Here is an 18,186-nt window from a genome sequence, read left to right on the forward strand (position 1 = left end):
GAGGTGCGGAGGGGGGTGTAGAGGGGAACAGAGGTGCGAAGGGGGTACAGATATATGTGTGTGTGTGGGGGGGGTCAACAGACATGCAGGGGGGGTACAGAGAGGGAACAAATGGGGAGGGGGGGACATATGTGCAGGGGGGTACAGAGAGGAAATGATATGTGTGTGTGGGGGGCATGCAAAGGTGCAGAGGGGAACAGAGGTACGAAGGGGAACAGAGGTGTGGAAGGGGATGCAGAGGGGAACAGAGGTGCAGAGGGGGGTACAGAGGTGCAGAGGGGAACAGAGGTGTGAAAGGGGGTGCAGAGGGGAACATAGGTGCAGAGGGGGGGTGCAGAGGGGAACAGAGGTGCAAAAGAAAACAGAGGTGAGGAGGGGAACAGAGATGTAGAAGGGGGTGCAGAGGGGAACATAGGTGCAGAGGGGGGGTGCAGAGGGGAACAGAGGTGCAGAGGGGGGGTGCAGAGGGGAACAGAGGTGCGGAGGGGGGTGCAGAAGGGAATAGAGGTGCAGAGGGGAACAGAGGTGTGGAAGGGGGTGCAGAGGGGAACAGAGGTGCGGAGGGGAACAGAGGTGTGGAAGGGGTGCAGAGGGGAACATAGGTGCGGAGGGGAATAGAGGTGTGGAAGGGGGTGCAGCGGGGAACAGAGGTGCGGAGGGGGGGTGCAGAGGGGAACAGAGGTGCGGAGGGGAATAGAAGTGTGGAAGGGGGTGCAGAGGGGAACAGAGGTGCGGAGGGGAACCTTATCACATAGTTGTGCTCCTGATGTTCAGGTAAAAATGTGATCATTTAATAACTGGATTGTTTTAGAAAAAAATTAACCTTGTGCGGTAAAAACATGTCAAGCTGTTCTTTGACAATCTGCATAGCAAATATAAGCTATTTTTTCCATGATTTCCTGTCTGCATTCTTTAATTTTCATTTTTGTGTATATCTGTGTTTTCATATAACTGTAGTTCCAGGATTCCTCCTTAATTCTAGTTTTGTCCTTTCAGTTTCTCAGAATCAAGTTTGCCTTTCAGAGGCCAACTTGATAAATTAGTTAACAATCATGTGTAAACGTGAGACATCTAACAGATGGTCCTCTGTAGAGCACGCTATGAGAAATACATCTCACTCGGCTCATAGCACAGCTTACATCTACAGCTTTAAGTAACTGCAACTCTGACACAATCCCTTTAATTCATACAGATTAAAGAATCTGTGTTTATCTCCTTGAAGTAACATGTGTGGACAAATCTATAGAAAACATTATATTTCTTCCTAATTTTTCAAAAAAACACCATTACCCGCCTCAGTCTGCAGTCAGATGACTGAGTCAGAAGAATACTGTGAGGCCCCATACACACGATAGAATCCATCCGCTGAAAAATCCCAGCAAATGGTTTCAGCGGATAGATCCTATGGTGTGTACACTCCAGCGGATCTGTTTCCGCGGATATTTCTCCCCTGGGATGGATTCCAGCAGATCGAATATTTGCTGACATGCCAAACAAATCTATCTGCTGGAATCCATCCCAACGGATGGATCCGCTGGTCTGTATAGACTCACCGGATCCATCCGTCCGAAGGGATCCCCCGCATGCGTCGTAATGATTCGACGCATGCGTGGAATTCCTTATATGATAGCGTCGCGCACGTCGCCGCGTCATAATCGCGGCGACGGCGCGACACGTCATCGCCAGAGGATTTCGGCGCGGATTTCAATGCGATGGTGTGTACACTCCATCGCATAGAAATCCGCGGAAATCCTTGAGAGGATTTATCCGTGGAAACGGTCCGCTGGACCGTATCCGCGGATAAATCCTCCCGTGTGTATGGGGCCTGAGATCTATCCACCCCAACAGGCACCGTTCAAGGATCGTGGATTATCCTTATTGTTGGAATTTAGTGGGAAGGCCATCCTATGCAGGCCATACACAGAGCTTTGTTTTTTTCTGCATTCATGGACAGTGTTGACAGGTGTATCCCTCCTGCTGAGCCATTGTATTTCCCGGGGGGGTGGGGCAAGGAAAGCTGTCCTTGCTGGGAGTAGAGAGTGATTATTGCTAGTAGCTATGCCAGCCGCTAGTGATAATTGCATGTAAAATCCGTCAGGCTGGTTATACCCAAGTTGACCGATTGATCAACTTGATACATTCAGCCTGCCCTTACATAGTACAAATCGATTCGAACCGACTATGGGCCGGCCTTACTCCTACATACATTCTGTATAGTTTATATATACAGCAATCTAATTGAACTTGGAATCCATTGTGGACCAAGTATTCATAGTCGGAGCAAAACAGGACAGGACAGAGTGTTATCAGACAGATAACCTGGATTCTTAAAGCAACAATCTGTGAACCTTAAGCATGCTGGGACGTTTTGTTGTAAGAACAGACTGAGATGGGTAGTGTTATTTTATGTGCTATCCATTACCTCTAAAAGATACTACTACGGATCAAACGGTTTGTACAAATAAAAGGGTTCCCCTGGCAGGTCTGTCACTGCAATTTTTTACCACAGTAGGAATTTTCAGGGCAGTCCACATTTTTAATGAAGGTGCTCACTGCTAAACAAAAAGTCCATAATCAAGCTTTCCATCAAAGAACTACTGTTGAGTACTTCTATAGCGCTACCCCCACAGCAAGCTGCTAGTAGTTTTGGGCCCTCTGCTCTTTTCCAATCCTATGTGAGGCCTCATCCTCACTGACACCACCAGTGTCACCACCTTTCTATAAATCTCAGCAGGCATACAAAATTTTGACTCACAACTTTATAAAAGAATAACAGCCTGTCTATTAGCAGGTTAAAATCATAAAAAAGTCACAGAATATATTGGCGGTAAAGTCAATCAACATTTGACACAATTAGCTTCAGATTCCAGCATGTACTGTGACCCCCAGTAAGACAGTAGCTCTCAGTATGAGATGAATCACCCCATGTGGCTAATAAAGTAACAATGTTTATCAATTATGTCACTTCAGAGCTCTCAAGCAAAGGGGCTAAGTTTACACCTGAGAGATTAAGGTTTAAAGTTAAACACAGATCCGCCCTCAGAATAAAGCAATCTGAGTATAGTCCCTAAGGTGGGTGAGTCTACTTCTGGCTACACTGGGGCCCCTTTGGCATGTGGGGGAATAAGGGGTGTGTCTTTAGACTGGGTGTTACAATATTATACCTGAGGTTAGCTGAGGTGATCTTTAGATGCATATGTGTACTTTAGACAGAGGCAGACCCAGTAGAATTGGTTGGGTGTTAATATGTACACAGTTGCAGCAGTTAGATGGTAGGGTGTGCACAGTTGCAGCACTCTGGGGAACAGAACAGGTAATTTGGGTGCATTGGGCCTAACCTAGCAATTATATGAGCAGTTAACACAACAGTTGGTGCATGGTTATATCTGCAGTTAGACCTCTTTCACATTGAGGCGTGGAGCCCCGGTGACGGTATAGCCGTGCTTTTTGTAGCGCGGCTATACCGTCGTATTTACCGAGATATTCGGGCGCTAGCGGTGAGGTTTTAACCCCCGCTAGCGGCCAAAAAAGGGTTAATACCGCGGTATTACCGCGCTTTCCCATTTATTTCAATGGGAAGGCGCGGTATAGGAGCGGTGAACACACCACTCCTATACCGCGGTAAAGATGCGGCTAGCAGGACTGGAGCGCTCCTGCTAGCGCACCGCTTCAATGTGAAAGCCTTCAGGCTTTCACATTGAACACTACAGGGCAGGTTTTTTCATGCGGTATAGCAGTGCTATTTTTAGCGCTGTACCGCATGAAAAACGCCTCAATGTGAAAGGGGCCTTAGTAGACTTAGGCCCCTTTCACATTGAGGCGTTTTTCATGTGGTACAGCGCTAAAAATAGCGCTGCTATACCTCATGAAAAATCATGCCCTGTAGTGTTTTTTGGCCGCTAGCGGGGGTTAAAACCTCCCCGCTAGCGCCCGAATATCTCGGTAAATACGACGATATAGCCGCGCTACAAATAGCGCGGCTATACCGTCACCGCGGCTCCACGAATTTTGCGGTAAATACGACGGTATAGCCGCGCTACAAATACCGTGGCTAGACCGTCACCGCGGCTCCAACGTCTCAATGTGAAAGAGGTCTTATTTGCAAATGAGGACTAGCAACATCAAAAATGGTTCACAGTAACTGTGGGTCTGCGACCCACTCACCACTCTCTGTCTCTCTATAATTTTCTTTTGGTAGTTTGTTGAATGAATAATAGGGATTGCAGGCGATATGGTGTATATCTTGGCGTTTCTGTTCTGCGGTTCCCCAGTGGGCCTGTGTGGTGGCTGCCTGGGTCATGGACTGGAATTTCAAAGTAGGCATTAAAGCAGCAAATGGTGCAGCAGACTTAGCTCGGTCCAGTGACCTGGTTCAAGATACAGCAGCATAAAGTGAAACCCGGCACAGCATTTCTTTTTCCATCCTCTCTTCGGTTGGCGCACTCCCCAACTGCCACACTCCTTCCCAGGCTTTTCATTTTATCAGACCCCCTCCTGCTCTCAGGTATTACTGGGTATTGTAGTTGGTTTCCCAGTGATGGCTGTAAATGATATCATCCTTCAGACTACATCCCCCAGAGTGCCACAGCCTAAGGTCAGTCACAAGCTAGCTAAAGCATACTTGCTAGTTGCTACCACCATCTTGTGGAAGAAAAAGAGTAACAACTTTCTGTTACACTTTCATCTGGAAAAATGTTGTTTATTATAGCATTTGCCAGGCCAGCCATTACATGTATGAGCCCCTGCATGTACTCAGAATTTCTGAGGGATTTTAAAATCTGCAAATACACACCAAACAGTCATTGATTACCTAGATATGCAATGGCCGATATGTGGTTTTATTCCTAGATGAAAGATCCTTGCACTATTTCTTCAGTTTTAAACATTCATTAAGCTCTGCTTAATGGTATTAAACATAAAAACAAGAAAAGTATATTGCAGCTTATCAATCCTTAAAAGTGGCAGCTGCATTATCTTTTTGTAAGGCTTTCCCCCCTTTTATTTAGATCTAGTGATCTGGCCAGTGAGGCCTTGTACACACGACCAAACATGTCTGCTGGAACTGGTCCGCAGACCAGTTTCAGCGGACAGATCCGACCGTGTGTACAGCCTAGCAGACAGGTTTCCAGCAGACAAAAGTTTTAAAGCATGCTTTAAAACTTGTCGGCTGGAAACCCGTCCGTCCGACATGTCCGCTGGTTAGTACACCTAACCAGCGGACAGAAATCTCCCGCATGCGTCGAATGGATTAGACGCATGCGTGGAAGTATTTTACTTCCTGGTTTGGTGACGTGGCGGCGTCAACGTCACCGCCACGTCACCGCGCTGTCTGTCCGTGGGGATTTCGGTTTGATGGTCTGTACAGCCATCAGACCAAAATCTCCCATCGGACATGTTCTTTCGTGTGTACAGGGCCTGACACACTTCCTGTCTCAGTGTGTCTCCACTTCACTGGGTGAACAATTGAGACACCCCTGGGCAGCAGCATTGACAATCTGGGAGAGGGTATTGTTAGATGAACTAGCAGATTTAGATGGACTTGACAAACAAATTAAAACTAAACTCTGGCTAAAACTTTACAGTATTTATAGCCATATTTTTTTATTTTGGGATAAAGGTTTTATTATCTGTTTAAGTTTATTTCACCTTCTTAACAATCCAACTAAATTATTATTCTTTGTTCATCCAGTAGTGAGACAGTTTTTAATGTTTCAGTTCTTAAAAACTGAATAAAGCATTTGGTATTTTGCTCAATAAATTATTCTGAAATGTGACTGAAATGTGCCTTATTTTGAAGGTAATGATTTACAGAATGGCATATTGGGATTTGCTGTGGAGTCTTTGGACGGTCTGGCACTTGACGAAGATTCCATCCAGAGGACTACTCAACTCAAAGTGTTACGACAAGCCGACAGGTTGGGGAAACTTACATTGCTTAGTGTAAATAAGACTAGATATTGCCCTTTTTTTCTCAGTTGGAAAACGGCATTTGAAAATCATAACCTGGTGCATATTTTAGGCCTTCTAGAAAGGCTTTCATTACTGGTCAACAGTGGAAAAGAAAATTGGTATTGCTCTAATTTTGTGGTTTTCTTTCATTTACGATCTCATTTTTATGGGCAATGCTAACTTGTTTTTTACTGGTCAAATAAAATAATACCCTATGATTTCACCTGAATCTACAAAAAGGTTGATTTTACTTTTCAGTTGGAGCCCTAGGTATGTAAAGTACAGCTAAAATGTATGAGCATGACTAAACATGGCTCTACAAACTTAGTGCATTAGTCATTTTCATCTATTATTTTAAGTTAAGTTTACCTGGCTTTTCAAATAGCCGTAGGTAACAACAGTTTCACTTGCTATATTTGCCTGTTCTATTGTCTACATTTATTAAAATTTGCCTAGAGCGTTGATGCTGAGTAAACTATGGATACTGCTTAATTATTTGTGCAGCGACAGTACTATACTGTATATATGTTGTTTAAAAATATAGTATGACCACAAGTAATGCCCAGTAATGTCCAGTATTATAATGATAATAGCTAGGAATGAGCTTCAGGTTGAACATGAGATTGACCCAAACCCTGTCTGTCTGCAGTTTGATTAAACAAATTGGCCAAATTTGGCAGTGATGGTGGTGGTGGTGGGGGGGGGGGGTAATAATAAATGCATTTTTCATGTTACATACCGTAGTTACATTGTAGGTGAGGTTGAAAAAAGACACAAGACCATCAAGTCCAACCTATGTGTGTGATTATATGTCAGTATTACACTGTATATCCCTGTATGTTGTGGTCATTCAGGTGCTTATCGAATCATTTTTTGAAACGATCAATGCCCCCCACTGAGACCACCGCCTGTGGAAGGGAATTCCACATCCTTTCTGCTCTTACAGTAAAGAACCCTCTACGTAGTTACATTTTAAACCTCTTTTCCTCTCATTTTAATGCGCGACCACGTGTCTTGTTAAACTCTCTTCCGCGAAAACGTTTTATCCCTATTGTGTGATCACCAGTATGGTATTTTTTAATTGAAATCATATCCCCTCTTAAACATCTATTTTCCAGAGAGAATAAGTTCAGTGCTCGCAACCTTTCCTCATAACCAACATCCTTCAGAACCTTTTGTAGCGCCCTGCTCCGGTTGAACAGGCGCTGCTTTGAATTTAGTGGGGGTCTGAACTGTTATTTGGCTCAGACCAGAATGATTAAGGGCAATTTAGCGTCTGTTCCAGCCATGACTGTGCTGAGAGTATCCACCATTGCTCGCCTGGGGGTGTCATTACCACCCCAGGCCAAGGGTGGCAGCAGCAAGGTCAGGGTGTATTGAGTGTCCCCCTGGGGACATGCTGGGGAGGGGTACTTAAGGGACAGGCGCCATTGGTGCTGGGTCCGTCCGTATTGCCTCATGGCCCGCCTGGCCTGAGGTGCATTCTAAATCCTAGTTCCGGGACCACTTTGGCCTGGGGCTGTGGCTTCGTCTGGTGGGCCCAGTTGTCTGCTGGGGCCTGTACTGCAAATGTGATCCTGTGCTGTCCATCCTGCGGGAGGAGGCCACTTGATGAAGAAAGCCAGGGGAGGACCTATTCTGGAGAGGTCCATGCAAGAGGCTGGTACCTTGGGAGAAGGCCTGGAAACTTCATCGAAGGATGCACCGTGCACCGAGAGGCTTGACAGTGTCGCCTGTCAGATCTAAGAGTTCTAAAGGAACCAAGTTAAAGAAATCCGGGTGCTGAATCCTGTGGCAGAGGATTCCGGACCAAAGTGTCTCATCAAGAAAGGAAGGTCTGTGGCAGACACTGTACTTTACTTTTTGCGCCATCCCGGCTGCTAGGCCAGTGAGAGGGACCTATCCATGTGAGCAATACCCACTCTGGCTCGAGTGGTGACGAGAACTGTTTGTTGGAAACAGAAGTGCTCCTTACTTTTGATTATGCACCTGAACCTACCAACCCTTCCACCCCTCATCCTTTTTTTTTACTAAAGTTCTGCAAAATAAATCCAAGAAAAATAAGTGCATTGTGTGGACATTGAAATTCTTCAGACTCTCCTTTCACCCTGGACAGCGAGAATACAGAGGTAACGTGCCACCCAAAATATAACCAGAAGCTCCTGCGTGGGTAGTGCTACAATTTATTAGTTGTGTTGCCCTTCTTTGTACTCGCTCCATTTCCAGTACATCCTTCCTGAGGACCGGTGCCCAGAATTGGACAGCATACTCTAGGTTCGGATGTAGTACAGTCTTGTAGAGCGGGAGAATTATCTTTTTATCTCTGGAGTTGATTCCTTTTTTGTTGTTGACGTTTTTTTTTTTACTATTTCCATTTTGCGTGACTGAACAACAAAGGGTAATATATGCTTTGTACTCATTCAAGTAGTGGTGACAAATATCTGGGGGGCCCTTATTCCAAATTTGTCTTAATGGGACAGTAAAGACAGACAGTGTAAAAGAGGGGGAACCAATGCGCAAGACCACACCTAACCAAGGGCAATAATAAAACTAATCAATAAATAATGTAAAAATACTAAAAGCAGCAGCCACTACTATATAAGTGCTCTCGCACCAATCAACATATGTAAAAGTGGGGGGTGTAATGGCGCTTACTGATGCACAGCACCATGTGATAATGAACAAGTGATAAAATATAAATGTTTCACTCTGAAGTCCTCACAAATTCCTTACACACCAACAACTAAGATGTAAAGGAAGGGAATAGTGAAAATAATGACATCCGACAAATAGTGACTCAAATCGCAATTTGAGATCATATCAATGAAAAATGTGAAACAATTAACAAAACTATTATATTAAAGTGAAAGGAATCCATGCAAAAACCAATGCGGTATATGTGAACCAAAAATAGTCAATAAGTGCACTCCAATGTGCTGTAAAATGTGCTAAAAAAATGTTAGATCAAAGTGTTCAAAGAAAAAATCCATGCATAACAATATTCCAAGTGAATAAAATTATATGATGAATAAATAGAATAAAAGTGCTTAGTGCAACAATTTCCACAAAGTGCAATAATAAAACAAAATGCTTGATGCAAAAGTCTCCACAAAGTGCGATAGTGCTTGATATAAAGGTGATGCTGCAGTCCAATGCACGATCCCTCCGTGTGGTAGTGCAGATCAACAAAATGAAAATACCAGCCTCTCACCTCTAGAAAGGCTAGTAGAGCCTATGTATTGTAATGGAGACCAAGCAGATGGGTCAGGATAATCCAGGCTATTTCCAGCATCCGTCCACAGGTCATCAAAAAACGGTTCTCAATAAAAGCAGAATAACGCACTCCATAGTGTAGTAAGTATGAACAAGTTTTAATGAAAGAGATCGTAACACTCACAGTTAGAAATTTTCTGTTACAGGAACACGAGTAACAAACAGCAGTAGCAGGTCTCCGCTCTCGGCCGCGAGCGGAGATGACGTCACCGACGGCACTTCTCTGATTCCTGACGCGTTGCGTGGCTGATCGACGCCACTTAATCGTAGGTAAGGAGTGCCGTGGGTGAGCGGTGACTTAAATGAGAGCTGTAATTAGCGCCATGTACAGCACATGTGAAACCTATTCCTGGCGCAATTTTAAAATACAAAAACAATAATGAATCCTGCGGCATCCACTTAAACCAATCCCCTATTGAGGGTAAAATAAAAAAATTCCTAAAATATTTAATGTAACATAGGAATCCAAGATATGTCCCTCTAGTGGATAAAAATGATAATGTTCATATTAAAAAGAGAAAAGTAAAGCAATGTGTGGGTTATCACATAAAGCTCCCTCCAGTGGGGAAAATAGTTAATACATAGCAAAATCTCAATGCATTACTAGCAACTAATCCCACTCCCTCCAGTGGACAATGAGGGGAAGATGAAAAGGGCAGAACCCCCCATCAATATTGGAATGATGAATCCATATACAAATGAAAAATAAAAAATTGCTGAGCGGTATAAATATTAGGACGAGCAAAAAGACGATTAAAATAGGTTAAACATAAAAAATATTTAAAATGAGTAAAATGATTCCTTGTAATAAATGGTAAGATAGGACAAGAATTATTGGATAAAAACTAAAAATTCGAGATAAAACAGTTCAGATCGAATTCTATATTATGTCCATTAGGGGCCAAAGTGCACAATTCATGAATCCATCGGGATTCAGCTTGACTAATTTTTTGCACTTTGTTATCACCTCTCCAGTGAGGTTTATACTTTTCAATGCCCCATACTTTTAGGGAGGAGGGGTCTTTATTGTGACACCGCTCATAATGGCGAGAAAGGCTATGTTTATCAAAACCATTTTTTATATTTTGCGTATGTTCACGCAATCTTTTCCAGAGAGGACGTTTTGTTCTACCAACATATTGAATCTGGCAAGGGCACTCCAGGAGGTATACCACTCCTTCTGTTCTGCATGAAATAAAGTCTTTAATTTTGTACTCCCTCCCTGTGAAGCAAGATTTAAAAGTCTCTTTTTTCTTTTTGCTTTCTTTAGTATGTTTGCAAGTGAAACAAGTCTTGCAGGGATAGTACCCCTTTTCGTTAAAAAAGGAATAACTGTTTTTTTCGGGAGGATCCAGAACATTTTTTGCAATTAAGTCTCTCAAAGTAGGGGCCCTTCTATATGTAAAAAGGGGTCTCTCTGGAAGTATACTTGTCAGATGGCGATCACCCTTCACTATATGCCAGTACTTCCTACAGATGGCTTCCACTTGTTTGTGCTGTGCACTATAGTTCATTATTAAGGGTACCCCCCCAGGAAAAGTATTGGTTCTTGTAGAGTCCTGGATTAGAGAATTTCGGTCCAAGGCCATCACATCGTGTATTTTCTTGTCGATAAAATCTGGTTGATAGCCCTTCTCTATAAACCTCTTCCCAATAAAATCAGCTTGTTTTAAAAACGTATCATCCTTAGTGCAGTTTCTTCTAAGTCTTAAAAGTTGCCCCTTCGGTATATTCTCCAACCAAGGTGAGTGGTGACAGCTATCTAGGGGTAGGTAGCTGTTTCTGTCCACAATTTTAAAATGTGTTTGGGTTATCAGTTTAGTTCCTTCTTTAATAATTTCAAGGTCAAGGAAATTGATTTTCTCAGCACTGATTTCCCAGGAAAGTAAAATATTCTTATTGTTCGTATTGAGATAAAAACCAAAGTCCATCAATTTTTCCTTGTCACCTGACCAGATAATTAAAATGTCGTCTATATATCGTTTGTATAAAATCAGTTCTTTTGGTTTCCTATTATACAAGACCTCCTCTTCCCACTCAGCCATATATAAGTTGGCAACACTTGGTGCATATTTAGCACCCATCGCAATCCCACAAATTTGTTTGAAATAGTCATTTTGACACCAAAAATAATTGTGATCCAAGCTATAGTTAAGGCAGCTGGTGATAAACTTTTTTTGTTTCTCCTTCAGGTCACTCAGACTATTTAGTGCCCAACTAGTTGCTTGAACTGCTTCCTTGTGGTCAATGATAGTGTATAGGGATGAGACGTCAGCCGTGGCCATATACACAGACTCACCCTCCAATGTGATGGTATCTAATAATTGTATCAGGTGTTTCGTGTCGCGTAAATACGATTCAGTCTTCTTTACTAGGGGTTGGAGGAACCAATCAATGTATTCACCAATCCTAGCCCCTACAGAATTTATTCCGTTGACGATAGGTCTACCCGGAGGATTATCTCTTGATTTGTGGATTTTCATCTTCCCCTCATTGTCCACTGGAGGGAGTGGGATTAGTTGCTAGTAATGCATTGAGATTTTGCTATGTATTAACTATTTTCCCCACTGGAGGGAGCTTTATGTGATAACCCACACATTGCTTTACTTTTCTCTTTTTAATATGAACATTTTTATCCACTAGAGGGACATATCTTGGATTCCTATGTTACATTAAATATTTTAGGAATTTTTTTATTTTACCCTCAATAGGGGATTGGTTTAAGTGGATGCCGCAGGATTCATTATTGTTTTTGTATTTTAAAATTGCGCCAGGAATAGGTTTCACATGTGCTGTACATGGCGCTAATTACAGCTCTCATTTAAGTCACCGCTCACCCACGGCACTCCTTACCTACGATTAAGTGGCGTCGATCAGCCACGCAACGCGTCAGGAATCAGAGAAGTGCCGTCGGTGACGTCATCTCCGCTCGCGGCCGAGAGCGGAGACCTGCTACTGCTGTTTGTTACTCGTGTCCCTGTAACAGAAAATTTCTAACTGTGAGTGTTACGATCTCTTTCATTAAAACTTGTTCATACTTACTACACTATGGAGTGCGTTATTCTGCTTTTATTGAGAACCGTTTTTTGATGACCTGTGGACGGATGCTGGAAATAGCCTGGATTATCCTGACCCATCTGCTTGGTCTCCATTACAATACATAGGCTCTACTAGCCTTTCTAGAGGTGAGAGGCTGGTATTTTCATTTTGTTGATCTGCACTACCACACGGAGGGATCGTGCATTGGACTGCAGCATCACCTTTATATCAAGCACTATCGCACTTTGTGGAGACTTTTGCATCAAGCATTTTGTTTTATTATTGCACTTTGTGGAAATTGTTGCACTAAGCACTTTTATTCTATTTATTCATCATATAATTTTATTCACTTGGAATATTGTTATGCATGGATTTTTTCTTTGAACACTTTGATCTAACATTTTTTTAGCACATTTTACAGCACATTGGAGTGCACTTATTGACTATTTTTGGTTCACATATACCGCATTGGTTTTTGCATGGATTCCTTTCACTTTAATATAATAGTTTTGTTAATTGTTTCACATTTTTCATTGATATGATCTCAAATTGCGATTTGAGTCACTATTTGTCGGATGTCATTATTTTCACTATTCCCTTCCTTTACATCTTAGTTGTTGGTGTGTAAGGAATTTGTGAGGACTTCAGAGTGAAACATTTATATTTTATCACTTGTTCATTATCACATGGTGCTGTGCATCAGTAAAAGACAGACAGTATTTTTTTGCTAGAGAGAAAATAAAACAAAAACACAAAAATATTATGGGGTTCGCCTTGCAATTAAAAACAATGCCCTTATCCAGGCATGCAGCTTGGTTGCCAGTAAAGGACACAATGGCCCACATGTTGTAGGAAGAGGGGGTCTGTGGGGAGGTGTATCAAATTCTTGGAAGCCCCCAGATATATCCACCCGACTATCTAAATTAGTACATACTGTAGTCCTCTTGTTATTCATTTGCAAAAAAAGGAAATAGTTAATAAAAAAACATACACCACTGAAAAAGTCCTTTATTAAATAAAAATATTAATAAACAATGACCCCCAACGGTAACATCATCCCCCTATCCAGTGATGTAGACCCATATCAATCACAATGAGCTATGTTGACCCACTGACATGATAACGAGCTGCACCCAGCAACATTTGAAAATGTTTTATTGGTATGTGGATATGGTTTAAAGAGGTTGTAAAGGTACAATTTTTTTCCCTAAATAGCTTCCTTTACCTTAGTGCAGTCCTCCTTCACTTACCTCATCCTTCGATTTTGCTTTTAAATGTCCTTATTTCTTCTGAGAAATCCTCACTTCCTGTTCTTCTGTCTGTAACTACACACAGTAAAGCGAGGCTTTCTCCCTGGTGTGGAGTGTCGTGCTCGCCCCCTCCCTTGGACTATAGGAGAGTCAGGGCACTCTCTACATTGCAGATAGAGAAAGGAGCTGTGTGTTAGTGGGCGTCCTGACACTCCTGTAGCTCAAGGGAGGGGGTGAGCATGACACTCTACACCAGGGAGAAAGCCTTGCATTACTGTGTGTAGTTAGACAGAAGAACAGGAAGTGAGGATTTCTCAGAAGAAATAAGGACATTTAAAAGCAAAATCGAAGGATTTAGGAAAAAAAATTGTACCTTTACAACCCGTTTAAATCTAGGAGGATCACAAGAACCTCCTTCTCCGTCCCCCGGCCAGCACACTAGTTGGGTATCACTGATACAGATTTGCATTTTTTATAAAGTTGAAGTTCGCCTTTCTCATATTTCCGCCTGTGCATTTATCATTTTTTTTATGTTATTTAATTGCCTTTTCATGTGTGTTGACATATTAGTCTGGTATTTCACTTTAAATCCATCAGGAGTCAATATTTTTCATTTTCCTTCCTGATGTTGTTATAAAATAGATGCTGAAAATAATTTACAGTAACAAGAGCAACACTCTTTTTTTTAACTTCTTATTTATTTTTTTTGCGCTTCAGGGCCTTTGAAGATGTGAAGATCTACTGGCGTGCAACCTTTAATAAAACTTCAGTTGAACTTTACAGGGGTGAAGTAAGCTTGGTTAATAAACTGCAGGCGGTATCTGGATATACCATCTGTACTGCTGGCCAAACAGTGTGCCTAATTATCGTGGAAATAAAAGACGACAAGGTCAGTGCTGAGAAACTGGTGAAGGCTAATTTCATGGGAGCAAGTATTCAGCACAACAGGCCTGTATTCCTGGAAACGTTCCTAATTCTCATAGTGTTAAAAGCTACAAGTGCCATTCCAAAATAGTTGAGGCAAACTGTCACTTTTTAAATAAGTTAACTGATATCACTTAATATTAGTGTTATCATTTCTCCAAACATTTCTGTCTTAAGTCTGCGATTTTCTAAACCCAGCTGCATTTTACAACCAGATCTTTCATTTTATCTTACTATTGAAAAATATAACCTCCCCCTGCCTCCACATTCATGCACACTTTTCTCAACTATCAAGTCAAATACTTTAATGTGTTACTGCACTTTTAGGGCGATCATGAATAATTTGTTATGAAAGAAATGGAAAACGGCGCCAATAAATAAAAATTACAAATAAAAAATTACAACAAGTGCAGCACCAAAAATGAGTGAGTGACTAATAAACTGTGAAAAAAGGGTACAAAGGGTGCAACAAGTGTAAAAAAATTGTCCAAATAAACTCCAATTAATAAATTAATGAAAAAAAGTTCAAAATTATTGTAAATGTAGAACTGGTAACGAGATGCTGGATTTTCAGATTTAAGCTCCAACCACCGTGCTCTCAGAAAGTGAAACGTGCATAATAAAGTGCTTCACCCGATGTGACAATCAGAATGCGCTCACCAGATATAAGCGGCCATGAATGACCTTCAGGCATGTAACAGGTTCTTTCAGGATCCTTCTTAATACAATATCTCCCAAATAAGATCAATTCCCAATGGATCCAACTCCTTTTAAAAAGAACTGTGTGTTCCAATCATTCAATCTGAAAAAATTCAAAACGGCTCCACCGCAATGATCCACTAAAACGGGTATAGTGTAATACCGTTCTTATTTTAAAAGCTTGCAGGGTAAAAACAGTGGGGTGGATTCAGGTAGGGGTGCGCACTACTACGGAGGCGCAGCGTACCGTTTTAACGCTACGCCTCCGTAAATTACTTGTGCTACGCTTCATTCACAAAGCAGTAGCTCCGTAATTTGCGCGGGCGCTCTGTAAAACTCGCCGGCGTAAGCGCGCGTAATTTAAATGATCCAGTAGGGGGCGTGGATCATTTAAATTAGGCGCGTTCCCGCGCCGAACGTAGTGCGCATGCTCCGTCGGGAAACTTTCCCGACGTGCATTGCGGTAAATGACGTCGCAAGGACGTCATTTGCTTCAACGTGAACGTAAATGGCGTCCAGCGCCATTCACGATTCACCTACGCAAACGACGTAATTTTTAAAAATCGCGACGCGGGAATGACAGGTATACTTAGCATTGGCTGCCCCTGCTAATAGCAGGAGCAGCCTTACGCAGAAACCGACGCAAACGACGTAAAATGTGAACGCAGGGCGCGCATACGGTTGTGAATCGGCGTGAGTATGCAATTTGCATACTCTACGCTGACCACTACGGGAACGCCACCTAGCGGCCATCGTAAGAATGCAGCCTACGATATGACGGCATAAGAGCCTTATGCCAGTCATATCTTAGGCTGCAGTCGGCGTATCGAGCTTTCTGAATACAGAAAAGTCGATACGCCGGCGCAACTAAGCAATTGCGCTGCGTATCTATGGATACGCAGACGCAATTGCTTACTGAATCTACCCCAGTGTATATAGGCAAGTACACACACAGCTATGAATGGAGGCAGCGGCCGGGCTATTCACTGTAAGCGATATGGGCCCCGGCATGCATCTAAGCTGTTCAAAACTTACAAACACATTGCTCCAGTGTGAAGGCGTACTTTGTCAAATCCCTATGCGTTTCGCGTGTCTCGCGTCATCAGGAAAAATACCAGTATTTTCAATGGAACCAGGTGCTGGAACTTTTTTCGTCACTTTGCCCCCTCCGGGACATAGATCAATTTCCCTGACAGTTCTGGTAATTTTTTAACTTATTAAAAAGTTGAAAAAAAAATCTAATTTCACCACATGTTGTTGCCTGCATTAATGAATGAGTCCAGTAGCGACAAACTCTGGTCCTCTCACGCAATTTTCTACTTCTTCAGAGCCACAGCAGCATCAGAAGCATTTCCTCACACATTAGAAAAATAAGTGAGGTATCCAGTACCTACCAAAAACAATACTCAGCAGTAAAATATTGTATGAATAATATAAAGTGCAACAAATCGTATGGCAAATGTGACCACAAACGTATTTGAACAATTTTAGCAAAAGTCCATCTTAGCAAAAATGGTGACTCAAATCTTGATAGCAGAAATGAAAAGAAATCCCTCACCATGAACTTAAAACACCCTCAAAAGTGCTCTAATATGAAAGATGCTCATCAGATAAATATGACCTTGTGCTGATCCTTACGGATCCGTATGGATCTTTACATTCCCTCACTCAAAGCACCTCTCCCACAGTTAGTAAGCACTCCTAGGGAACACATTTAAACTTTAAACCACCCCTGATGTTAACTCCTTCCCTGCCAATGTCATTAGTACAGTAACAGTGCATATTTTTCAAATTGCATGACAAGTCACACCGATGTGAACCGGGGCTTACACGTGTTAAGAATATGTAATTATTTGTAAACATTTGAATGTCTATAGCCTGGCATCAGAAATTTCAATACTGTACAAAGTAAAGGACATACCGTATTTGCCGGCGTATAAGACGACTGGGTGTATAAGACGACCCCCTAATTTTCCAGCTAAAATGTTGGTTTTGGGATATACTCACCTTATAAGACGACCCCTCACTGTGCCATTATACATGCCTCTCTGTGCCATTATACATGCCTCTCTGTGCCATTATACATGCCTCACTGTGCCATTATTACATGCCTCACTGTGCCATTATACATGCCTCACTGTGGCATTATTACATGCCTCACTGTGCCATTATTACATGCCTCACTGTGCCATTATTACATGCCTCACTGTACCATTATTACATGCCTCACTGTGCCATTATTACATGCCTTGCTGTGCCATTATTACATGCCTCGCTGTGCAATTATTACATGCCTCACTGTACCATTCCATTCCCTGTCTCGACGATCTCCCTACCTTTTCCTGTTTGCAGCTTACAGACAGTAGCCATCCATTATTCAAAAGCCACGCCTCCTTCTCAGGCTGTTCCGTGATGGGCGGAACACTAACTTTCCCAGCCGAGCCTCTGTTTAGTGTTCCGCCTATCACGGATGTCCTCTCGTCCGAGGCCGAGGATGAGAAGGCATCTGTGATAGGCGGAACACTGAACAGAGGCTCTGCTGGGAAAATTAGGGTTCCGTGGACGGAACAGCCTGAGGAGGAGGCGCGGCTTTTGAATAATGGATGGCCGCCGTCTGACACACAGGTACCCGGCGTATAAGATGACCCCCGACTTTTGGGGCATTATTTTAGATGCAAAAAGTCGTTTTATACGCCAGAAAATACGGTATACACCCTGATGGTAATCTTCACCACAGGGGTTACTGTATTCAGCAGTCTTTGGGATTTTACTGGAGGTCTGGGTAAAACCCATAACGTGCCTCCTGGTGCTTCTGTCACCAACATGAAGTTCTGCATCAGAGAATATTCTGCAAATTTTTGTGAAATTTTTTGAGGCTGGGTTCACACTAGTGCGAATCGGAGGCAGGTTTTCCTACATCCAATTTGCATGTCAGGAGATTGTTTACACATCTCCGGAGCGGCTCCGGTGCAAATTGCCAAACACAAGGCCTGTGGGCCGAATCTGGCCCTCCAGGCCATTTCATGTGTCCCTCGCACCTCTCCTGCAGGTG

The 18,186-nt window shown here is 42.6% G+C and overlaps 1 protein-coding gene across 1 annotated transcript in view; it reads left to right on the forward strand.

The window, feature by feature from the left end:
- The window catches only part of ADGRV1 (adhesion G protein-coupled receptor V1), a 576,045-nt gene that overhangs the window by 323,861 nt on the left and 233,998 nt on the right, over window positions 1-18,186 (forward strand). Inside the window, exons 76-77 of the mRNA XM_040342090.1 lie at window positions 5,798-5,915; window positions 14,229-14,400. Of these exons, the coding sequence (XP_040198024.1) occupies window positions 5,798-5,915; window positions 14,229-14,400 (290 nt within the window). The remainder of the gene's footprint in view (window positions 1-5,797; window positions 5,916-14,228; window positions 14,401-18,186) is intronic.

Source organism: Rana temporaria, chromosome 1, assembly GCF_905171775.1.
Source record: "Rana temporaria chromosome 1, aRanTem1.1, whole genome shotgun sequence".
NCBI classification, from domain to species: domain Eukaryota; kingdom Metazoa; phylum Chordata; class Amphibia; order Anura; family Ranidae; genus Rana; species Rana temporaria.